Raw genomic sequence first — 23,035 nt, 5'->3', positions numbered from 1 at the left:
AGGTGACAATATGGCACCACACTCACAACAGGCATTTCGGTAGCAACAAACTTTTTTAAGTGTTAACCACTGCTTCAGAAAACAAAATTCCACACACACCCCCTTCTCAATGGTCACAGCTGTATGGTCCAAACAACATTTCAGTTCATCTGAAGCAGCCAACAGAGTCTCAAAACCAAGCACTTCAGATTGAAATGCTGTTTCTTTGTAACTCGCATGCTGGCAAGATGTTACAACTGCACACTTCAAACTGGCTGGTAGTGTAAGCAAGACTTTCAACGAAAGCTAATAAAAGATAAACTTGGGGTGGAAGAAAGGAGCTGCTTTTTACTCAAACCAGAACGGATCCCTGCTTTCCAAAAATTTTAGAGCTGGGATTTGTTGTGGTTTGGGGTTCCCAGGTTTTGTTGGTTTTTTTTTCCTCTACATTGTGCAGACTTCCAAGCTACAACTTGTTCCTCAAAGAGCTTGCTGTTTAGAAGGCAAGCAATGTTCGAGGAGTGACACCATCCTTTCAGACAGTTTAAAGCCACTCATCTGTGCAACCTACGTAGTCAACCCTCCACTCTGCTACTCATTTTCAGGAGTCAACTGCTCTTTTAGTTTCTAGCAACAGCTGTAATATTTCATTTACTAAATTACAGCTACACTGAGATACCAGAGAAAATGCAGAACTACATATGGGGAAATACTTTACTACCGTGAATCTATTCTTTTATTTCTGAGAACACTATCTCTGAGACTGTAAAGCTGCCCCAATTTCTATCAGGACAAAGGCTCAGCTATGGTTAAGCAATAGATTCACCAGCTTCCTAAGCAACATAAATTAGCTGTTTAAAGTCTTGTTAACAAAAGAGATGCATGAACACACCCCCAAACCAGCTGCAAGCAAAACCTGTTTGGAGAATTAAAGCAGCATACATGCTAGTCTCTGTTTTTTTTACCCCATGAAGACCTTGACAACACTCTTCTCTGTTTCCCCACCCCCCACCAGTGAAAAGAATGATTTTTATATCTTATTTTCCTCTAGTAATACCAGATCTTCTCCGGTAAAGACCTCAACAGCAGATTTCACTAATTCTAATAGGAAAAGCTATAGCACTGTAAAGTCAACAACCCTTTACAGACACTCTAGGTGGGCTGTGGACATCAGGTTCAACAATACACTTGCAGACAGATGGGAAATCACTGGTTTAAATGTTCAGTAGGTAAGAGGATTTCAAACTTCATGCTATTGGCCTGATGGCACACATAGACATGACAATCAGATAGCAAGGTTCGTAAGGCAAGCTTAGTTGCAGGTAACTATACACACAGGTAATAAATAATTTCCCAAACTCCCTAAACTGAAACAGATGCCTCTGGAGATCTTATGCCAATAAATTAAGCACAGTTAAGGGAACTTGTCAATCAGTTGCTTGTGCACTGAAGTACGTGATGTAAACTGGAGCAAGCTCCACTCCAAAAGCCTGTATTCATGATATTAATAAAAGTATTTCAAACCCCATCTAAAAATGGGACAATATTACACACAGGTAGTTCAGTAGGTGGTCAGTTTAACTGCTGAAGTTTATAAGCACCAGTACAACGTGGTCACCCTATACACAAATAGCCACATTTTTCAAAAAGCAAATCACAGCTTTCTCAATGCAGGATCTCTTCTAAATTTGTGAGGAGCAGATTTGAAGTCCTGAGTCAGACTGAGATCCTCTAAATCATACTGGGTCCATGATAGCCAACACAAATGAACAAACCAGGAAATTCCAGCAATAGCCTTAAATCACGTCACACTTTTTTTTAAGCAAGGACAGCTGAATAACTACTTTCCAGCAACAGGCTTTTAACTTCAATCAGAAACACCGTGTTCTGGTAAATGAAGTACAGTTCCCAGGGCCCACAGTGTCAGCATGATTTATGACCAGTCCCACTGGTAATTTGTGACGTGATTTTCACACCTTGCAGATACAGAACTCAGGACAGGCTAAGGAACAGCCATTATACTGTAAAACAGCAAGATCATCTATTGATTGCCACAATGTATATGCCATAATGTACAGGAGTTTGTATCTGGAATTGATGCAACATCTGTGGTAAACAGGATCTCCCTTAAATCTTTACAGTAATCAGATCATAGCCACTTCTTTCTTCTCAAATACGTAGTAAAAAAGATAAGTCTCTTTAATGCTTCCATTCCCAGCTATTGCAATCATTCCCCTACTAGCAGAATTTCCACATCCCTGAAGCCTCACTTGGAACAGACAGGGTTAAAACAAAGTCAGCAACTCTTCCATATAGTTTGAGTCACTTGTTCTTCACTAACTTTTAAAATGAGTTTTATATAATAGATCCAAGGCACTAGAGGCTAAAGAGTGAAAAAACCCCTCATTAAATACATTTTAAAATGCAACATTTTAATCTCACTGGAAGATATAACACCAGTAGGAAACTTCTTATATTCAAGGGCTTTCATAAAGACAAATTTTAGTAAGAAGTGTTAATTTTAAGTACCGATACAACTTTGGAGCCAGCTTCCAGAGAAATAAAGGAGACAACAAGCCAAGAACCAATTTGTTTTAACAATTCTTTTTAAATTAGTAGCTAATTTAACCACAACACAATACAGTTAAGCTACAATCTTGAGACAAAGGAAAAGACTGTAAAAATATTCACTGGAAAAGGCTAAATAGAGAAAGAGATAGCTGAGTATTTCAAAAGATTATGACTTCTGGAAGTATTTCTGTCAAGAGAAGATGTTCTGTTCAGTGTATTTTTATCTCAAGCCAAATGAAAAAGCAGCTGGTAGTGCCAGTTATGCTTCTCTGAAGGGTGGGGAGGAGGGGGACACACTCAACGTAAATTGCACGCTCCTCCCAGAATGCCATCAGCATTTGGAACAACATAGAAATTGAGCCACTTATTCTGAGGGGCGCTCTGTGTGGGGATGAACATCACAGTTAAATTTGGGGCATGACAGTCAATCATTATCCACCACACTCCAAAGGAAAAGGCGGACTTTCAACAACGTAAGGCCACTGCTGACAGCAATGAAGTGATACCAGACTTCAAGACTTAACACTCTTCCATCTGATTTCGGTCCTCAGGTACTGCTTTGGAGAGGCCATGAATGAGGACAGAAGTATTTTACAGCAATCACTGCTTTCGATAACAAAAAAACCCTCAGACTGACAATAAAGCAGCTCTTCTCACTCAAATCTTTGAAGTGTTTACCATGACAGGATTAGCCTTACTCCCTCCCCCTCTGATACACAAAAATCCCAGCCTGCTTTATATTTTCCAACACCACTCATTTTTATATTGTCTTCACAGGTAAACTAAACTCTACATTACAGAAGTGACATTAGCAATGAATGAAAAGTGACAGCAGGGAGAAAATCCACTGGTGGCAATAGGAAAATAAGCAGCTGATCATTCCCTTTTTAACCACACAGAAATAACAACGCCATAAATACTTTAAACCTCAGTTCAAACTGATCGTTACAATTGGCAGTACAATTTATTTATTCATTTTTAAACACTGAAGGTGTCTGGCTTCTAGTAGCCCACATTTTTCTGGTTATTTTAAGCTCTGATACAAGATTCCATTCGTGAACTCAGTAATTATAACTCAGTATTATAGAAGTTCTTCTGTATTTTGTTACAGGTACTTAACACAAAGATCACAAAAACCACCAATAACCCCAAACAAAGAGAACTATATTCAGCAATTTTTAAGATTCTCTTGAAACTCCACTGTGCTGATACACAGTGCTAATTGCTACCCATCAAATTCCTGTCAGGGGGAAAACTTTAAAAGCAATGCATGTTGAAAAAAGCCCAAACATGGTAGGGCTGACACTTCACCCTTTGGCAGCAGCCATGCTAACAAGCATGAAAGGGAATTATTTCAATTCCTTACATACAACTGCATATATTAATAGCAAATAAATAAATAAGAACAAGCCCTGGTTTTCTATGCCAATTTAATTAACAGTACACAAGGAAAATGAACTCGATTAAGGAATCTTTGTAAAGCTATAAACAGGTAAACAGAAAGCTCTGGATTTCACAGTAACACAAGGAGCAAGACTCTTAAACCTCTGCAGATTTTTTTTTTGCCACCAAGAGAAGCCTTTAAACACAATTAGAGAGTTCAGTAAATCTTGAAACCTCTGCACACTACGTAGTGTGCTCAGCTGAGGCATTTTAAGTACCCCAGGAATTAAAGTCTGCATTAAACAAAACAATACCAGATGATGTGTAACTTCTTAAATAAAACCAAATAATAACAATACCCTGGAAAGTGACAGCAGTTCACCACTGCAAGAAGTTTGTTCTGTACCTTAATGTGCTACTCAAAGAAATGCTAATGCTAACAAAGGAAGTATTACTACTTGTCCTTATTATGTTTATTAAACTATATGAAAATACTGCAGTTAGAGCTCAGACCAAGACCCTAAACTGTAACATTATCACAAAAAATACAGACCTGTCTGCAACATGCTATACAATCTGGTACCCCTCCCCTGCTTCCACCATTATAGAATCACAGAATCGTAAAGTGCTTCGGTTATTTGCTTATTATGGAAGGTATCTTTTCCAAAAATATCTATCGATATATAGACATATATCAATATATATGGATATATACATGAACATGTGCACGTGTTACAGCCTATTCAGTTCTTACAGAGACTGACCAGTAACCACATCACCAGCTCATCTCAGAGCTAGTAAGAAGGTGTCTGGCAGTAGGAATTCCAGGAACTGATACGAGTCAACATGGCAGCAGTTCAGCTCTAAGCAGGGCCAGCATTCATTTTAAACTACAAATAGTTACTCAAGTCAAATACTTTTCAAATAGCAAAACATCTGCAATTGGACAGTATCTCTTAGGGGGGATCACTTTAATAATGCTACTTTTTATTAGTTACCATAAAACTAAGTTCTGAAGTGACAATGAGTTAAGAAGCCAGGATTAAACACAGCCAGAGATAAAGTAATTTTAATTAGAGCTCATCTCATTACACATTAAATATTCTGACTGTATTTTCATCTGAGTAAGCCCATGCAACTCCTCACAAAGACAATTTAGTACTGGGATAACTGGGCTGTTAAAACACCCAATCAAACCAAACCAAACCAAACCCAAAACATTACAAAACTCAGAACAAATGAACAAACCAAAAAAAGTGTTTTACTGAGGAAAGGATCTTAAGCCCATTATTTTATTTTAAGCTTAAATGTGGCATAGCTGTTTTTGATAAGCAGAGTACCTGACTGCTGCTTAGCAAAGCAAAGCCAACTGCAGACAGGAGCATGTATTCCCAATGCTTGCACTGATCTTTAAAACTTCCTGAGGTTTCAAAGATTCAGTTTCTAGTTGTTCCTACATGTAAACTGAAGAGGAATTTTTCCATCTAATGGGATCACTTCAGTAGTAGTGCTTTGATTATGACAGATTTCTAACAACCTGCCACAGAAGTCAATGTCAGGAAGCTACAGGATCAGACCAGGCAAAGAATGAAAACCTTTGGTATAAGCATCCACTGGGAGGTTCTCTGGAAAGAGCAGTTCTGGTAAGAATTCTGCACACGAAACCTGACCCCAGTTTCTGTGAAATTTCTATAGGTTTTGAATCATGTACTCCTTTAAGGCATGCTCTTTCTTCCACTCACTGCCTTGTAAAAGGCTCATTAAAAATACTCCAAACAACAGGAGAAGTCCTGACTAAACTGATAAAACAATGATAGAGGCTGCATCCACAGCAAACAAAGAATTAAAACTTCAGAACTGCAGCCTTCCAAGTTCTTTGGGATAACAGGAAGCAAAATGTTTTCTCGTAGAAGTAAACAACATCCTGTAAAACATTACATACCCACGAGCAAGGAAATAAAACAATCCTTCTCCACCAAGGGGACTGCTTTACAACTGCTTTAATGCCTAACCCCGGACGAGGGAACCTCCTCATCAAGTAACTGAAGAGGCGGAGGTCTGGCAATCTCTATTCAGCGTTTGAAACGGAGATGCTGAACCTTTTTCGATAAACAGTATAGAATTAAAGGGGCGCGTTAGGCTGGGGGGGACGGACCCTGCGACCTCAGCCCCCCGGGCAGGCCCACCGCGGCGGGGGTGGGGAACGACCAGGGGCAAGTTTGGCTCATGAGAAGAAAAGGGGACGGAGGGAAAACGTCTCCCCCTGCCAGGCTCTACCCTCGCCTTCCCCATCCCCCCGGCCCCTTCCCTTTCTCCTGCTGCCTCCTCCCCGAGCCCTTTCTCCCTGCCTCCCGCCTCATCTCGTTTCTCTGCCTCCTTCTCTCTGTTCCCCCCGTCTGCCCCCGTTCTCGCCCCGCTGGGGGAGGAAGGAGGAGGCCCAGCGCACTCACCTCTCCTTCTCCTCCCCTCAGCTGTTTACCACTCAGGGCTCCTCTAGCCCACAGGGCGCCGCCATCTTGGCCCTGCCTCCCCCTCCCATTCACAGGACGCTTCTCCCCTCAAATCCCTCCGCCGCGGAAAGTAGTCCCACTTCTCCGCCTCATCCCCCCCTCGCCCGACGCCGCGCGGGTCCCTCACCGCCCCGCTCGCCCCTTCCCCGTCAGGGGCCTTCCTCCAGTGTGGCAGCGGGGCTGCGGTGACAGCCACCGCGCTCACCCGCTCTCCCGCAGCGGAGGTATCTCAGCGCGGGAAGCGATGAGGCCCCCGAAGAGGTCGCGTGATTCTGGGGGCGGTGCCGCGAGGAGCCCCGGGCGCTGCCTACGTCACGTGGGGCGGGGCCGGGCGGCGGCCGGTAAACAAGGCCGAGCCGGAGGGGACGGTGGCGGCGCCCGGGGGAGCGAGCGCCCAGCGGGGACGCGGCGGTGCCTGTCCTGCTGCGCCCGCGGCACACAGGGGGCGGATCGGGACCTCCGGTGTCCCGGGGCTTTGGTCGCTCAGGGCAGGAGGGGCCGCGGGCCACGCCGTGAACCCGGTGTTAAGCTGCGGCCTGGAAGCGGTTTTTATTATGCGTGAATATGCTGAAAGGGAATAATAAAGTGAAGTGCCTCGGTGTGTGAGTGATGTTAACCGGGCGCCCCTGTGTGCCGTACTGCAGGAGTCCTAGAAAGACGTTCCAGGGGCAGGCACCCAAAATGGGATGCCTTTGTGCTTGATGAATGTGCAAAGCTCATGTCATTCATCCTCTTTTGGACCCCTGAGTGCTTCTTCATCCAAACTATGGAGGAAGATTATTTTCTTGCTGAAATGCAGCAACCACATGACACAAGATAGTCCATCATTCCTTGTAAATAGAGGTGGTTTTTCCCTGTGGAAAATGCTGAATAGGAAAGAACAGAAATTACCTTAGGGAATGTTGTCCAGCTTTTAGTCAGGTGTGCCATAGCCAGCAGGTTTTCGGCTCAGTGTGTCAACCTCCAGGTCTTGGTGTTCCCCATTCTCCGAGGCCAGTTCCATGGGGATGCGCCAAGGGTGCAGATGCTCATCTGACTCCTCAATCCATTTGAATTGTCCTCAGATGCCAGTAGGAATCACAGACATTAAATTTGCAAGGTGGAAACTAGGTGTAAGAAAAATAAAAGCAGATCAGAACCACATCTGAGAGCGTCAGTTCATGTTTAACTCTGGTCACATTAGTTGTGGTGTTTCACAGCTCTCATCCCTTCCCAATGCACCTGCAATAGGTCGTCCTGCTTCTGGATGAGATAGAGCTGCTTGGAGCCAGCGTGTTTTAATCTAGTCCTGCCTTGTACATGGCAATTAATATTTATTACAGTCTGGAATGAGTGATGGTATTTCTTTTCCTGCTGTGCAGAAGACATGTTTATTTAATCTGCCACAGAAAAGAGTGGAAATTAGGAAGAGCGTCAGAAAAGAGCTGGAAGCAATTAGTCCTGTTATTTTACTGTGACTTAATTGCTGTAACATTCAAATTGACAAAACATGGATGCTAGAGGAGGGGTTTGTTGCTACATTTGAAAGGGAAAATGACTGCATTAGAACGGACATGATGTTTTATAATTAACCTGTTTATTATGACCGAGTTACGCATTTAATAATCTATTTACTCAGGATGCACTGGAGCACATGGCATGCAGGAAGAACTCACACCAATACACAAAAGCAAACTGTCCTCGGATAGAAGCGGAACTCGCTGTAGATGCACTGTGGCCCATGTGGGTCAGGGCCAGGACAAGCCTATGCGAGCCCAGATAAGCCCTCTGCGGCTCTACGCTCTCTGATGACCCTGAAATTAGAAGAGAACAGGGAAATTTATCTCAACAGGAAGAACATAAAATAAGAATGACCACACGGGGTCAGCTCAAAAGTCCTTCAAGACCAAAATGCATCTCTGGCACTCTGCTTTTTAATTCTGCTTGTATAAAATGCTTTTTGATGGTGGTTTCAATGGAGAGAAGAGCTGATAAGTTTAACAGAAGCCATAAACAGAAATCAAGAGTAAGAACACAACAAGCCAAGGCAAGAGCTGACTGCTCTCCCATCCTGCAACTGTTTTCTCTGTAATAAATGCCCTGAAATAAACTAAATATCCTGAAATAAAATAAAGGGAGAAGGGGTGGGTGAGAGCTGAACTGGTCACAGCAGTGTCCCCATCCCTCTTCAGGCAATCTAGCACAGCGGTAATAGTCATAAAAGAGGGTATCTCTGCTCATTATCTCCAGCATCAGTTTGTATGCAATTATAACTGGTCTTTGTGAGACAATGGCTACTTTGGGAAGCAAAACATCTGATACAGATGTTTTATTTACAGCTGCTCTATACAAGTTTGCTGACACTGGGAGGTGTATTCATCATCCTCCTTCTTCAAAGGACTGTGCCAGTGTTCTTTGGTTTTATTGAACATTCTATGTGATTTTTTTGCACAACTGTCTTTTTTTTCACTTGCTTTTACTGTCTTTGGTTTTAAGAGCCATTTTATGTCAACGGGAAGCCTATGCTCAAGGGTGCTGACAGAAGCCAGCTCCAATGTTTCATAAAATAACATCTCGATCCTTTCAGCAGCTTGTAATTTTCCTGTTTTGTTTAATTCCTGTAACTGTCTTCATATGAAACCCTGAAGCTGCAATGTACATTTTGGGTTTCTGTTACAATGCTTGTTTTTGTAGCGGGAAATGTAATCTCTCACATGCCTGTGTTTAAGGCAATGCAAATCAGTGTGCTAGTGCAATGCCTTGGGAATGTTTCTTTCATGCAAAACCCAGCTAGATAAATAAGGAGGGGAGGAGGGAGAGGGAAAAGGGATTGTTTGCTTCTATAAACAACAAGAATTAATTATGTTCAGTAAATGACAGATGGGTTAAGATCAAAATCAGAATCTTTCTCAATGTGGGTGAAATCTACACTCCTATCTCCGCGTTGCATCAAACCCCATTGCACAGTCTGTCCAGTGCCATGGGGCAATGACAGCCGCGATGACAAGGGCTGTTACTTGTGGCTGTCCCAGCAGAGAGCGCTAGGGCCATCAGACCTGACCACTGCCTGCCACGGCGGGATGCAAAATACCTCCGTGATCAATCTGAAGCGTCTCTGGACCACATCTGCTCCATCAGGGAAATGCCAGCCTGCTGCCGACCCTGTTGCAGGGCAGTAAAAAGGTTATTATTGATTCCTGGTGCTTTCACCACCTTGAGCTGTGGTAGGAAAAGGAACCTGACTGAGTCATGGTTTAGTACAACTGACTGTAGAAAGCAGTGTTTGAAAGCTCACATACAGCAGAAAAACTCCATGCTCTAAAGGTATTTCTCTGCTGGTGATGTCCCTTGGCACTCAACAGCTGCTTGTGTGCTTATATATGTCTTAGATTATAAACTTCTCAGAAGGCATCTTCGCTGTCCCAGTTCCAGCCATGCACAGTGTGCTGTAAGCACAGGGAATACTGAAAGCACATAGAACTCCTGACACTGGACACTTGCAGAGTCAGGAAAACTGTGGCAGAGAAGAGGTGAAATCAAGGAATTACACACACCCCCCTCAGCATTTGGGGAGATGAGCTCTCAAGTTTGTCCCTAAATAAGAAACATGACCAAGGATTCTGAAAAGAAGTTCACTGCTCTGCAGCTCCTGTTCCTACCTCCGCTAGAGAACAACCAGGTGATCTAAGAAAAGGCATTGCCTCTGCTTCATTCTCCCTCCTTCCACCCTGCCCTTACAGAGGGGGTGGCAGTCAATTATTTTACTTTTGCAAACCCATTTTCAAACCTTTTTTGAAAGCAAGTGTTAGAAGTGCAAATTCTTATTACTGCTCTTGAAGAGCGTTTTGCAAAGATGCCTGTTAATGAGCTTGCTTAATGAGCTTTCTTAAATCTATATTTATATCCTCTATACAGCTGTATATAGATAGAGCAATGCCTCAAATACGTACGTATTGCACACACATATGCCTAGAAAAATGAAGGCTGATTAACACACATCTTTTTCAGTTATTACCATGCAAGTATTTATTCCTTTTGCCTTGGAAATTGGAGAGATAACAGATCCATTCTTGGATAAAATAATTTTGTGCATATGTGCTACATGGCTTTGTTTATGAGCCCGAAGTATGTGAGTGTGTGTATGCGAGACAGATGGTGTGCCTGTTTGTGAAAGACACGATGCGTGGATGAATGTGTGTAAAAATACAGGTTTCTTAAGAGGTTGTTTTTTTTTAAGACAAAATAACAAATGTCTGCTTGGTACCTTATTTCACCGTGTCATGCTCTGTGTCAATAAGGAGTATTCCTGCAGAAGGCGAAGCTGCCCCAGAGAGTGAAGGGTGCTGCTGCCAGGGTTTCGAGCTGGGCATCGTGAATTCTCTTCAAGTTTTCAAAGTCCTGGAAAGTTTTGATAAGCAAATACTGTCCGGGCTCTGCTTCTCTATTGGTTGTTTCTTCACCGCCAGATTTTGACACAAATAATCTGATTGAAAAATCAGGGAGGGGAACAGGGGCAAAAAAACAGAGAGAGAAAAAAGGAGAAGTATCTATTTCAGCAGCCTGCGACTAAGTGAAAAAGTGGAAGAAGAGTCCAGAGAGAAGACGACATCTCGCTTGTCTGGGGAGATTTCAAGGCGAACCCAGTAAAGCAAAGTCCCCCAAAGAGGTGATTGATTTATTCTTTTAAACACTTTTAATTTAATTGTTTTCCTCATTTCTCTGATATGTTTTTCTGAGCTTTTTCTTCTTCTTTGCTTGTGTTTGCAAATATGTAACATATTCCACTGCTTAAATCACTTGTCCTGAGGATTCCTTTATGATAATGGTTCACTTCATTCAAATGAGTTAAGCCTTTTAAAGTTATACCAGATACTTACTTCATATACTTATTTCAGTATATGCCATATACTTACTTCACTCTCACATATGAAAATAGTAATAATAGAACAAAATAGAAAAGATGTGACAATGGTCTCATACACCTGTGTTCCAGCAAGCTTCATGCAGCAGGAATAGCCTCTATATGTAAACTTTGATACTTAAGTATTGAGGCGAGGGTGTGCTATATTTTTCCCTTTAATTGCTCTTTTACGGGGCCAGACTTTTGAACTCAGAAACCAGCACACCTCTGCTGACATCAGTTCATCTGTGCCGGTTGTGCTTTACACAAATTCAGTCTCTCCTGTTTAGGATTTTTGCTTCAAATCTCTCATTTTCTTATTTTTCCATCCTTCCCAAGGATGATACGCTGATTAGGGTAACAATTTCTAGCATATGGAATTAGCTATTTATAGATGCTCCTCATATACCACCAGATTGATTCAATACATTAAAGCAGGAAAGCAAAAGATTTGCAAGTTCACACAGTAAGTGCATCTCTATGTTAAGGGGATGTGGAATTGGTTAGATCACACTATATATTTATCCATGGAAGCCTAGGCAAAGTTTGGTAAAACCAGTGGCATTCCCAACATCACTACGAGCTAAATGAGGTTTCTAAAGAACAAATGCTGCAGTTACATTCTGAACATCTTTCTATATACTACAGATGTACAAGGATTTCCATTCATACTGGATAAATCTTCTATCATAATTTACTCTTCCTGCCAGAATGTCCATTTGCCCAGTTTTACCACAGGAATTCCAGATGTTCTGCTCATTTTTCCACAAAAAACTCCCACATTCAAATATCTTGCCCCAAGAACATTTGATTTTGCAAGGGTGGATGAGTGATACATGATTAATTTTGTTATAATGAACTGAAATGCTTTTAAATATGACTTTATATTTAAAGAATCAGGAATACATAAAACCTTTTATTTGGGCTCTTAAAAATTCCAGAAACAGGTTGTGTTCTGGTTTTGTGATTTTCTTTCTTCAGAAATGTCTTCTGAAAGACAAACTATTCTTTATCTTTGGAAACTTCACCTTTGCCAGAAAGAACAGAAAAGAGCAATAATAAGATTTCAATATAAATTAAGCAATGGGAAGGAAATAAACCTCTTCTAGCTTAAAACATTGTACACTCATCAACTCACATGAAGACATATATAAATTGCAAGTTAAAATTAAGTATTTCCACTGAGTGTAGCAGAAAGAAGGGTTTAATCTCTACAGTTAACCTTGAAAATTTGAGAACAGGATTACCTGAATTTAGAGGGAAATGGAAGTCAGCTTTAGAATGGAACTTACGCTGCAAACAGGGTTCCTGATTCAGGGTAGCACAATCCTGCAAACACCTGCTCCAAGTAGAGTGTTTTGTATTATAAATTTACCCACTGAAGGAATCAGAGAGAACAGATTCCCAATCTAATTCACTGAGAATATGGATGTCTTCTGAATTATACCAAAGGGCACAATCCTGCATTTTTGGATACTCCAAGATGCCGTGCAGTGGAGCAGAAGTTAGGGCTTCACCAGGGATCAAGTGAAATTCATATTGTGAAGTCAGAAACCACCCCCTAAAAAAAAAATCTTTTAATTTGGGGTTTGGGTTTTGGTTTTTTTTTCATAATCTCCAGTGTTCCAGTATTACATTACAGTTTTTCATGTGATACTCTGCAAAGTCATCAGAGAGCATCACTGAGGATTAAGGAACTTTGAGTTTGAACATAGGAGGGGAACACACAAATGCTGGGTCTGCTTTGAGGTCTGATATTTATAACCAGTAAAAGAAGCCCTTCTAAGGTGCTTCTTTTCACTAAAACAGTGAAACATTTTTTTTCTCTTGGGTCCTTTTGGCTGTCTTCCCCTCAGGGGTAACTACTACAACACTATTGTACAGCTACATGAATGGCAACAAATAAGAGTGTCAGTTCTAGCAAGCTACTGCTTTTATATCCTGCACTGAAACAAAAAGTGCCATGACACTTCCATTTGCAGTAGGCACTCCTGCCCAAGCAATGAGCTCCCTTGTGTGTTTGCCAGTCAAGGTAGAAACTGCTGCCACAGGGGCTGGCAAGAACAGACTCCATAAAAATAGAGTTCAATTTTTAGCAAAAGGTTGAAGCTAAATTCTGCCAGAAGCTTCAATGACTTTAAGACATAGCGGGGTCTGTTGTCCATAGCACTACTTTCCCTGTGAAATATAGTTAGCCATTAGTAGCAGCTGATCACTTGCTACAGATAATCTTCAGTTTCAAGGACAGACAGTATTTTTTCCTCTTACAATCTGTGCTTCTAGCTTTCCTCTAACCTGGTTGTGTGAATCACAAAGACAGCCCAATGCAGTTGTTAATTAACTATGCTTTGGGCTCCCAGTTCCTGTTTTCTCTGTAAAATGGGGTGGGGGAAGGCAACTTCCTTTTGTAACGCTCAGTAGTCCATTAAAGATCGTTGTGCTCAGTAGAGGCCCTTATCAGCAGTCAAGATACTGGACCAAATTTGACTTTCACATATGCTGGGGCAAACTCATCCAGAAAAATCCCATTGATTCATATGCATCTACTTCCAACCACCATCAGAAAAGAGAGGTTGCACTTACTGCCTTTGTGTAGTTAGCATATGGGTACTATCATAAAGAACTGCAAGACTGTTTATGCACTCATCTCCAATTCTGGGTAATTTACCTGGCTAAGCTGTCCAGCTAATGCCATAGGGTCCTTCAGCCAGTGGGCAGGAAGAGGAACTCTTCCAACAGACACTGCTAGGCACAGGCTTTCACCTTACATTCAGAGTTACCTCCTGCCGGAGTGTCTTCCTCCACTGGGTAGAAAGCCATGGGAAATTAACTGGTTCATTCAGGCAGAAAAATGCAATGTCTAAAGCTTACTGGTATGAACACCCTCCATTGTGGACACAGCCTGCCCCACAACATGGGAAAATCCCTTTGCTATGAGTGGAAATTCCACGCAGAAAAGGTTTGTGGTAGGACTTCAGCTTGGGGCACATCTGTGATGCAGAGTGCAGGTCCATGCACACATCAGGGACTAACCAAGAGCAGCAAGACCCTCTAAGCTAAGCCCTTCTGGTAGGACATGAGGTGCACAGGCTTAGCAGAGCACACTGCTTCAGGGTTATACCCACTGCTTCAGGGTTATACCCACTGCAGAACACTTGTGTTTGTTCCAAGCTGGAGGTATTTCTGCGCCTGCAGCTTTTCACTAGGCAGAGACACACGTTACAAATCTTTGAAGTAAGCTCATTAGAGAGTTAGAAGAGAGTAAATACAGCAAATACAGCAATGTACTTCAGTGTCCCTTCCCTCAAGGGCATACTTATGGTTCATTCTCAGCACTGTTTTGTCCTCTTTCTAAAATTAAATTAACAAATCTACTCTTGGCCTCTGTTTTCTCTTACTCATCTCAAGTTACATGCAAATTTCTTGGAAAAAGATGAAGAAAAACAGGTGAGTCATTGTATAAGAAAAAAAAAATGGTTAAGAGACACCAAGAGTTATCCCTGAAGTCATAGAAGAAGCAGTGGGAATCTTGGACCAGATTTTAAAAGGCAGCTATAACTGCTTCCAAAGGCAGCTGGGCTGGTGAGCACCTGACTCTCACCAACCACAGCAGGTTTGGCAATCATTTGTCCACAGCAGACCTCACTGTGTGAATTCCACAGCACCTGCAGCCATAGGCACCAGTGTAAATGTGGCTCTTGGACCTTTAAACAAAACATCACTGGGCTGTGTGACTATATTCAGCATGTAGAGGTAATGTGGGCACTTCAGAACTCATCCCTGGCTGTTTGGGATTCCAGGAGCCTACACTGCTTTGTCCCGGCTTACACAGATGTTTCAGGTCATTCCTACTTAACAGGAGCAAACTGTTCTTTGTTTTTTAGTAAAAAAGTAGGCTGCATTTGAGCTGCTCCATGAAAAGAAACTTAATGCACTTTCCGGTCAACAGAGAGCCAGACTCACTGCTGACTTTTCATATGAAATACAGCAAGATTTGCTTTTAGTGTTACTATCCTGAACAATTATAAGGGAAAATGCAAATACATATGCAAATAAGGTGCCAGCTGATATTGCCACACACAGCATTGAGCCTGTTGTCATACTGCCTCCATGAGAACAGTTACTAGCCCTGGGGAGCGGGCACAGGGCGGGCTGGGTTCTGGGTAGTAAAGATAACAGATGCATTGCAAGAGAATTTTGTTTGATTAAATTTCAGCATTTTATATTTGCTCCTAACCCAACATTTCAACGGTCTGTGATACTTGAATCAGATCCAAAAAGTTACCTCTGTTAACCGGCACTTCTGCTCTGCCTCTGCTTGACTGCTGTTTGTCAGCCAGAACACAAAATACTCCAGCTTTGACCAACAAGAAGGAAACCTGCCACACAGTGTGGCTGTGGGGATTTTTGTCTCTCCAACTGATGTTGTTTCTAGAATTATTTTTGCAGCAATCTGACAGAGAAGCCCATGTCATGGCTCAGGACTGTGCTCTTCAAGGTGCAATACAAACACTAAGACAGATCCTTTCTCAAAGGGGTGATCTTCAACCTTCAAACCAGTGTTTCTCGGGGAGGGTAAATTCAGATGCACTGCGTCTTGCAGCCAGAGCAGAGAGCTACCACAGAGGCATTCTGGCTCAGAACTCAATTTAAACATGTCTCTATTTCGCCATCTATAATATAAAGACAGCAGTAATCCTTTGCCTCAAACTAGGGGTAGATTGTGGAGTGTAGTTTTTACAAAGAATAATGTAATCTGCAATCTCATTTCAGTCTGCCATCCCATTTCTACATGCAGTGGCAGAGAAGTTTATTTGCTTAGCCCCCTCCACAACTCTCTGTTTTCCCCAGAGCTGAGATCCACCAAGCACCTAAACACATGGAACATTCCCTGCTCTTCAGCTGGGTGGATGGACCTTTGAGATGAACTCTCCGTCTCCCTAGTAGAAGAGTTTTAATACTTGCCACTGCTACATGTGCTGGGGGAATACATGAGAAAATACCCCCCAAACACAGAGATTTACCTGCCGGTTTTCCATCTTTCTGCCCAGGCAGTGAATGGAAAATGCCACGTTCCTTTTTGGTGAAGAGCAAAAAGGCTCATACCTACCATCAGCACCGCTTCATGGAAGATGACCTGCCTATACTAACCTGGGATCCAGTAACCTCTCCCTTCACTGGTGAGTCAATCCATCCACTGGGCTTGTAAGAATACACCAAGGCAGATCAATAATTGAGTGGCAAACTGAGTAGGATGAGTGAGCTAGAGAGCAGCTATGGGTTTCACACAGGGATGTTAGTCTAAGGACAGACTGATCCCCTGCTGTGTGCCCTTTTTCTTTAGGCCAAATTCACACTGTCCCACTGAAACTAAATTTAGATTGTTGCTATGTTCATTGCACACATTCTCGCAGGACCTACACCTTCTCTACCTCAGTGTTACCACCTCCTCCTGATGATCTGCAAGAAAAGTTACAGCTAGAGAGGGAAAATACTAGCGATACCCTAACACTGACTGTGAAAGGAGTCCTGCACACTCACAGGTGAAGGGCCAGCTGCTATATACCATACTAACACAAACCAACATTGCTTCTGCCTAGGCCTGCTGTCCTCCCTCTGCTCCTGCTCTTGCTGTCCCACAGCAGTGGCAAGGCTGGGGCAATTACCCTCTTCCTTCAGGCACCATTCAAATTTTCTTTATTCAAATCCAGGATCAATATACTCTTTGTTCTAGCCCTGACTGTCATATCAGAGTCCAGCCCTATGATAAGTTTGATAAAAAGGAAAGGTGACATTAAATTTTAGTTGCTTCCATCATCCTTTGACCATTTGTTGTGTGACCCTCACAAGAGGGTTTGGATGCCAGATGTCAACCAAACTGGATCTCTGTTCATTTTAGATTCTTATTATAAAGTCTACCTCTAACAAATGCTGGTTGGCCCCTTTAGGGGCTGGGAGAAATGGGAGTGCGGGCAGGAGGCAAAGCTGCGTAAGCAGTTACCTCCCCTCTCTGCTTCCCTACTTGGCTGACCATAAATTCAGGTTAACAATAATGAACTCTTTTAGCAGAGGGGTGGGGAGGTTAATAAATCAGTGATTGTTAGTTACCCACACAAATGAAAATAGTTTTAAATAGGGAAATTATTGTTATAGATTGTGGCCTTGTAGGGTTTTCTCTAACTATAAAGGATATCAAGTGTTCTATCATTTCTTCCTGCTCCCCTCTACCTTACCTATCTCATCCTGCTTGGAATTTCCCTTTCTCAGCAACGGATAGACCTTGATTGCTGTGCTGATTGTGCCACTCTGCACTTATTCAGGGAAATGAGCACGGACTCATGTATCCAAGCATGAGCTCATACATAGGTACAAAACCCACCTTAATAAACTCTGAACATCCAGAACAAACTAACTGTGACACTACTATGTGATTGCAGACATAGGTGACAAGACACCGGAGGACATAAAGAAACAGGACCTAGAATGTGCGGTTCCAAAACAAGAAAATGACCTATCTGAACTGAAAGAAGAAAGTGTCCCTGTCCAGTACCTGAGCAGGATGCCACCGGGCCCTTCAGCTCAAGGTCTGCTACCCAAGGCCACAATTGCAAACGAGGTCAGGGGTGGGCTGACTTATGGAGACCCTACATCTGGGTCCAGATTTTCAGTAAATAGCAGCTCTCATTTTGACATCAGTGGTAAAACTTGGCCTAGGCAGAGCTCATCAAGAGAATTCTGTATTTCCCTTTATGATTCTGGTTTAGATCAGCATTTCCCTGAAGGATGATGCTGATTCCCAAAGAGCAAGCTTCCAAACCTCAAGGACTAATGTAGCTGTATGGGTCAAGGCAGGTGTTCTCATGATATTTGTTCAAATATCATATGAAGCAGGGCTAGTAGAGAGGTTAATATTCTCTTAGCATTCTCTCTCCCATAAAATTTCCTGAGACTGAAATCAAAGTCAGAATAGGAGCTTTGTATGAGAATCAGGATTTGAATGAAAAAAGGAGGAGTTACCAATTGCAATTCCCAAGGTCAGGCAAGACATCAAATGGGGGAGGAGTGGTACCTGTGGAACATTTTGGCTGGTGCCCAGCTGCAGGCGTGACACTCACTTCTCCCTCTCCTTTGCAAACTCAGAGATGGCCATCCCAAGTCTGCAGATCAAAGACTGCACTAACACGACAAGCACCCCTTCGTTCTACAAAACCGGCTTTTCTTGGGATGCTTTCCATTTGCCATACAGCTACCGACAGATGTCTCCCACCATGCAGTCAGCCATTCTGGAGCACCCAGTTAGCCTGTATGGAAGCCACCTCCTGCCAAGCACTGAGCCCCCTCTGGATTACAGCATGCATTATTCCTCAGACATGGAAACCTACCATTGTGTGAAGTGCAACAAGGTGCGTGTCAGACAAGAGCCTCAGGGATGGGGAGCGCCTGGAGTGATTTTAATTGCATACATCAGTGTTTCACTGGGTTACAACAAAGTGCAATGCATGCAGCTCAAAATGGGTACCTACTTGTTCTCCTGACTAGGGTACTGGGAATTATGCAGTTCACACGGCCCATGCGAGGGAAGACTCAAATAAAAAGGAATTTAAAACAGAGATGGAGGCAGCTACCTCATTAAAAAAATCACTGACATTTTATTTTGCAGGTATTCTCCACTCCCCATGGACTAGAGGTCCATGTCCGAAGGTCTCATAGTGGGACACGTCCCTTTGCTTGTGAAGTATGTGGCAAAACCTTTGGACACGCTGTAAGCCTGGAACAGCATACCAATATTCACTCCCAGGTGGGTAGCATGTTTCCAGAGAACCAGCTCTCCAGAGCTCAGGAGTGCTTGGACCTTAGCTATTGCTTTCTCCATCATAAAGGAAGTGACATTTCTAAGGTTACAAACGAGGTGGCTTTCCTGTAGCACTCAATGACAATGGTGGGAGCTCTGAAGACCATAGATCATGGTCTCACAAATCACAGACTGCCCTTGAGAATTCCTTGGATGGGAGTGGAGGATTGTTGCTACCTGTTCTCTTCTGTGCCTCATCTCCTCCTAAAGGGCACAGGAGTTTGGATCACAAGACATAATCCATTTCCATAAGTATCCCTCCCACATTCTCTTTGTACTGCACCTCGCATATCAGTCCATGAGCCAAGGAGATTTGCTTAGCAAATCTACTACTCTCAACACTTGTAACACTCTTCAAGATCTGTCACATGTCTTGCAGCCACAGACATTCCTGTGATTTTCTTTCTGTAACAGGAAAGAAGTTTTGAGTGCAAGATGTGTGGGAAGACATTCAAACGTTCCTCCACCCTCTCCACTCATCTGCTGATCCATTCAGACACACGTCCCTATCCCTGCCAATACTGTGGCAAGCGCTTCCACCAGAAGTCGGATATGAAGAAACACACTTACATCCATACTGGTGAGAAACAAAATAGTCCCAGTAAGCAAATGCAAATTAGAGTCCATCATGTTGATACACGTACATAGACCCCAGACACAGAGATACTGGACTGCAAATAGGCGCCCAGAGGCACTGGACTGTCCTTCTTCCCTGAGCGGTAAGAATGCAGAAGGTCTAAGCATCACTGAGATGCATGTCCCCCTGTGTGACAAGGAGGTGGTTACTGACCAGCCTCTGGTGCTTGTCATGGTTATACCTAGCCCTGGATGCAGACAGGGCATGGGTCATACTGCCTCTGGTTCTTTTCACCCTCTGGTGCTAGATCAGAGCGCAGGACAGCTGGGCTGGCAGCACCCTTGCACCCAAGCATAGCCAGTCAGGTCTGCATTTGCTAAAGGGCATTTCTACCTCCCTTTTCTCATCTGTGGAAGTGTTTCTTAACATTTTCTCTGCCCTGCAGGGGAGAAGCCCCACAAATGCCAGGTATGTGGTAAAGCCTTCAGCCAGAGCTCCAACCTCATCACTCACAGCCGCAAGCACACCGGGTTCAAGCCCTTCAGCTGTGAGCTCTGTGCTAAGGGCTTCCAGCGCAAGGTGGATCTACGGAGGCACCGAGAGACCCAACACAGTCTCAAGTGAGGGATGGCTCCCAGTCTTTGCTGGAGCTTCTACTCCAGGGAAGAAGACTCTCCCCAGCATCTCCATCCACTGTGGAGCTGCCTACCCTGTGAAGCCCATATAGTGTTCTGTGTTCCCCTGGGGACTGGCAAAGTCATGTCATTGGCTTTGGAGTTCTGGCACACCAGGGCCTTGCGCATCCCAGTAGGTGACAAAGAAACCTGCAGGAGCTCTCACTTTTCAATTAACAACAGGTACCAGCCCATATCTAACATCACCTGCTCACGTGCAAAGCCAGAGGAGTTCCTCCAAGGTCACTATTACTCTGGTTTTATACCATGTGCAGGATTTGGTTCATCAGACTGAACCAGCAGTGAGATGGGAACTCCCGGGCTAGTGGCAGCTACAGTCTGTGCCAGGTTAGTGCTGTAACCATGTTCTGCTTTGATGGTTAGGAAGATAAGGCCAGGGCATGCAAATAGACTGTATTCAGTGAGCTGTGTTCAACCTGGACAAGACTTCTGCAGAGACTTGCCCAGGTCATAAATTCTGGCAACAGGCACCTAAAGTAATTTTCTTTCAGCAGAACATTTACTGTGATCAAATGACAAGTTAACTGTGTTGTATTTTTAGCTTGGAGTGGGAGGAAAACACTGAGAAAACAGCTCCTTATCCCTAGCTGATAACAGGGGTCTCTAAATGCATTCCCCATATGTACTGTGCTGCAAAGATCCCTGGGTTAGTGGTAACCAGCCAAGCTCCAGAGAGAGCCATGCCACAGCATGAGGCATAAGCTAATAAGACCCATGTCTCAGTACCACACAAGAGAGACTGGCTGCTCTTGGCATCCAGGCCGGTATGTCCCACAGTATTTCGCTGCATGCTAGACATACCAACTTAGAGGTGTCCTGGGCAATCCCATATCACTGCATGGTCAGGAATGGCCCTTGGATATCAGTGTCAAGGGCCAGAGTTCTGCTTTCCAGCCACTCTCTTAAAGGAGGAAGTGACACAGCCTGTACACTTTGGCAGAGTACGCAAGTACCTTACAAATGTTGTACAAACAGCTGTGGTATTTCCTCCTTCTTCCAGGTCTAGGGGTTACAGCAAAGCACTGGAACAAGTAAAGAGCCAGTTCCCCTCCAAGCTGTGCTAAGTTCTCACTATATAACCTTTGGCAAGTCACTGCACTGGGCTTTTATTTCTCCACCCCTCCTGGTGATGTGGAGTCATTCACTCAGGTTTATAGGGTCCCTCCAGTTCTTAATGGGAAGGACAAAGTATTATTATAGCATTAAAAAGACAAGTGCTTTCAGTTAAGCAGGGCATTGTAGCAGCACACAGCCCACTCCATAACTACATTGCTGAACACATGGCCTTGGACAATGAATGACATCAGTGGGAAGTAGCTTGGAGAATGGGCCATCATGGGCAAAGAAGACATGGTCCAAGTGGAAAACTCATTTATTGCCAGGAGAGAAGTCCGTCCTGCCTTCAATTACACTGCTGTAACTCCAGTTATTCTCCTAAGACCTAAAATGTACTTGCCCCTTTTAGTCATTAATATTCATTCTGGAAGCTCAAGAGTCTGTAATCCTGGCTTTACTTGTACACTGTAAATATGTATTTATACTTATTCTAATGTATATTTTTATTGCACTATACCAGACAGTGATAACATGTACAGGCCTGCTGGGATTTATCTGATAAATCTGTTTCCTCTTGGTAACTGGGCTAACATAGTGTATTCCATGTTAAAAATACCCATTTCAAGAAAAGCTCACACTTGGTTCTGGAGGTTCAGGCAGTGAGGATGGAGGAGAAAAGGAGAAGGGAGAGAGCACAGCATTTTCCCATATGGTTCAAGTGGAAATAAAGATGGAAGTTCACATGCAGAACAAGGCTCCAAAACTTACACTTGAAAGAAATCAAATTCAGGGAGCAGGGGCCTATTGGCTAAAGAACAGCCACAAACAGTGCTCAAAGCCTGGGATAAGAGACATTCATTCTCAGAGACAAATCAGTGTAGTCTCACACAGGCAGCAAGGCAGCTCTGCAGAGCAAGAGGGCTGTGTAGCTATAATCACAGATGACATGGGATTGTGTGCCCAGCAGACAGCGTTACTAAAACCCCCATTTTTTTTGTTACCAGAACTGCTGTCCTTCCCTGGGTCATGCCAGAACCTGGTCAGGTTCTCTGGTCAGAGACTCCAGGGGAGGTGTATGACCTCTGACAGAACTGGGCTAAAGGAACTGGTCCCCAGGTCCTGACCGTAACACCTGAACACTCACACATGCACAAGCCTTACTCAAAGTAAAGTCATTTCAGCTTATTGAAACTGCTGCCAAAAATGCAAACCCTGTTTATCCTCCACAAATCTGCAAACAGAAATATTTAAAGAGCATGTCAGCATCTGAACTGCTCAGCAGTAAATAACCTCCAGCCGCAAAACACACAGGCACAACAGCACAGACTTCCTTGCCTGTGTCCTGGCACAGTAGGTGTGTCTGACTCCTCTGAAGCTGCACACTTAGGGCCATTCTGGAAGGAAGTGCTGGCACACACAGACTGGCACTGTGGCAAGACTGCCTGTAAAACCACTCATAAAAGCAAATCAGGCAGCTGGTTCTCCTGAGCCTGCTGAACAAGGGCTACTCTAGCCATTAGATTTCCATTCCTA

At 43.4% G+C, this 23,035-nt stretch overlaps 2 protein-coding genes across 9 annotated transcripts in view; one reads left to right on the top strand and one right to left on the bottom strand.

Annotated features, from left to right (window-relative positions):
• Positions 1-10,814, bottom strand: part of TSC1 (TSC complex subunit 1) — a 32,017-nt gene extending 21,203 nt beyond the window's left edge. For 2 of the 7 annotated variants that reach the window (XM_061476768.1, XM_061476767.1), the window contains exons 1-2: positions 10,687-10,813; positions 7,335-7,549 (exon numbers count right to left, since the gene is read on the bottom strand). The gene's annotated coding sequence lies outside the window, so the exon portion shown is untranslated. Of the gene's footprint in view, positions 1-6,383; positions 6,528-6,570; positions 6,754-7,334; positions 7,550-10,686 lie in introns of those variants that run through there. The other 5 variants (XM_061476766.1, XM_061476761.1, XM_061476764.1 and 2 more) reach the window with 5 other exon arrangements.
• Positions 10,815-10,933: 119 nt separating this feature from the next.
• GFI1B (growth factor independent 1B transcriptional repressor) lies at positions 10,934-22,083 on the top strand. 2 transcript variants are annotated; one of them, XM_061476789.1, is made up of 7 exons: positions 10,935-11,088; positions 16,374-16,502; positions 17,760-17,906; positions 18,463-18,725; positions 18,983-19,120; positions 19,589-19,754; positions 20,197-22,083. In XM_061476789.1, exons 2-7 carry the CDS (start codon positions 16,388-16,390, stop codon positions 20,373-20,375), a joined length of 1,008 nt encoding a protein of 335 aa, XP_061332773.1. In that variant the 5' UTR covers positions 10,935-11,088; positions 16,374-16,387; the 3' UTR covers positions 20,376-22,083. The 2 variants fall into 2 exon arrangements, with proteins under 2 accessions (XP_061332774.1, XP_061332773.1); XM_061476790.1 differs by lacking the exon at positions 17,760-17,906 and having other exon boundaries at positions 10,934-11,088.
• The last annotated feature ends 952 nt before the right edge of the window (positions 22,084-23,035 follow it).

This window comes from Pezoporus flaviventris, unplaced genomic scaffold (genome assembly GCF_033815535.1).
Source record: "Pezoporus flaviventris isolate CSIRO_AGI_PZ_B2104156 unplaced genomic scaffold, CSIRO_AGI_Pfla_v1 ptg000097l, whole genome shotgun sequence".
Taxonomy (NCBI): Eukaryota; Metazoa; Chordata; class Aves; order Psittaciformes; family Psittacidae; genus Pezoporus; species Pezoporus flaviventris.
The sequence above is the reverse complement of the archived record's forward strand: the minus strand, read 5'-3'. Positions and strand labels throughout refer to the sequence as shown.

Excerpts from the sequence above, each read along its gene's own strand:
- GFI1B (XM_061476789.1), top strand. The coding sequence starts at position 16,388 with ATGCCACGTTCCTTTTTGGTGAAGAGCAAAAAGGCTCATACCTACCAT. Across the intron at positions 17,907-18,462 it reads ACCGGGCCCTTCAGCTCAAG|AGATGGCCATCCCAAGTCTG; the intron begins GTCTGCTACCCA and ends TTGCAAACTCAG. Across the intron at positions 18,726-18,982 it reads ATTGTGTGAAGTGCAACAAG|GTATTCTCCACTCCCCATGG; the intron begins GTGCGTGTCAGA and ends TTTATTTTGCAG.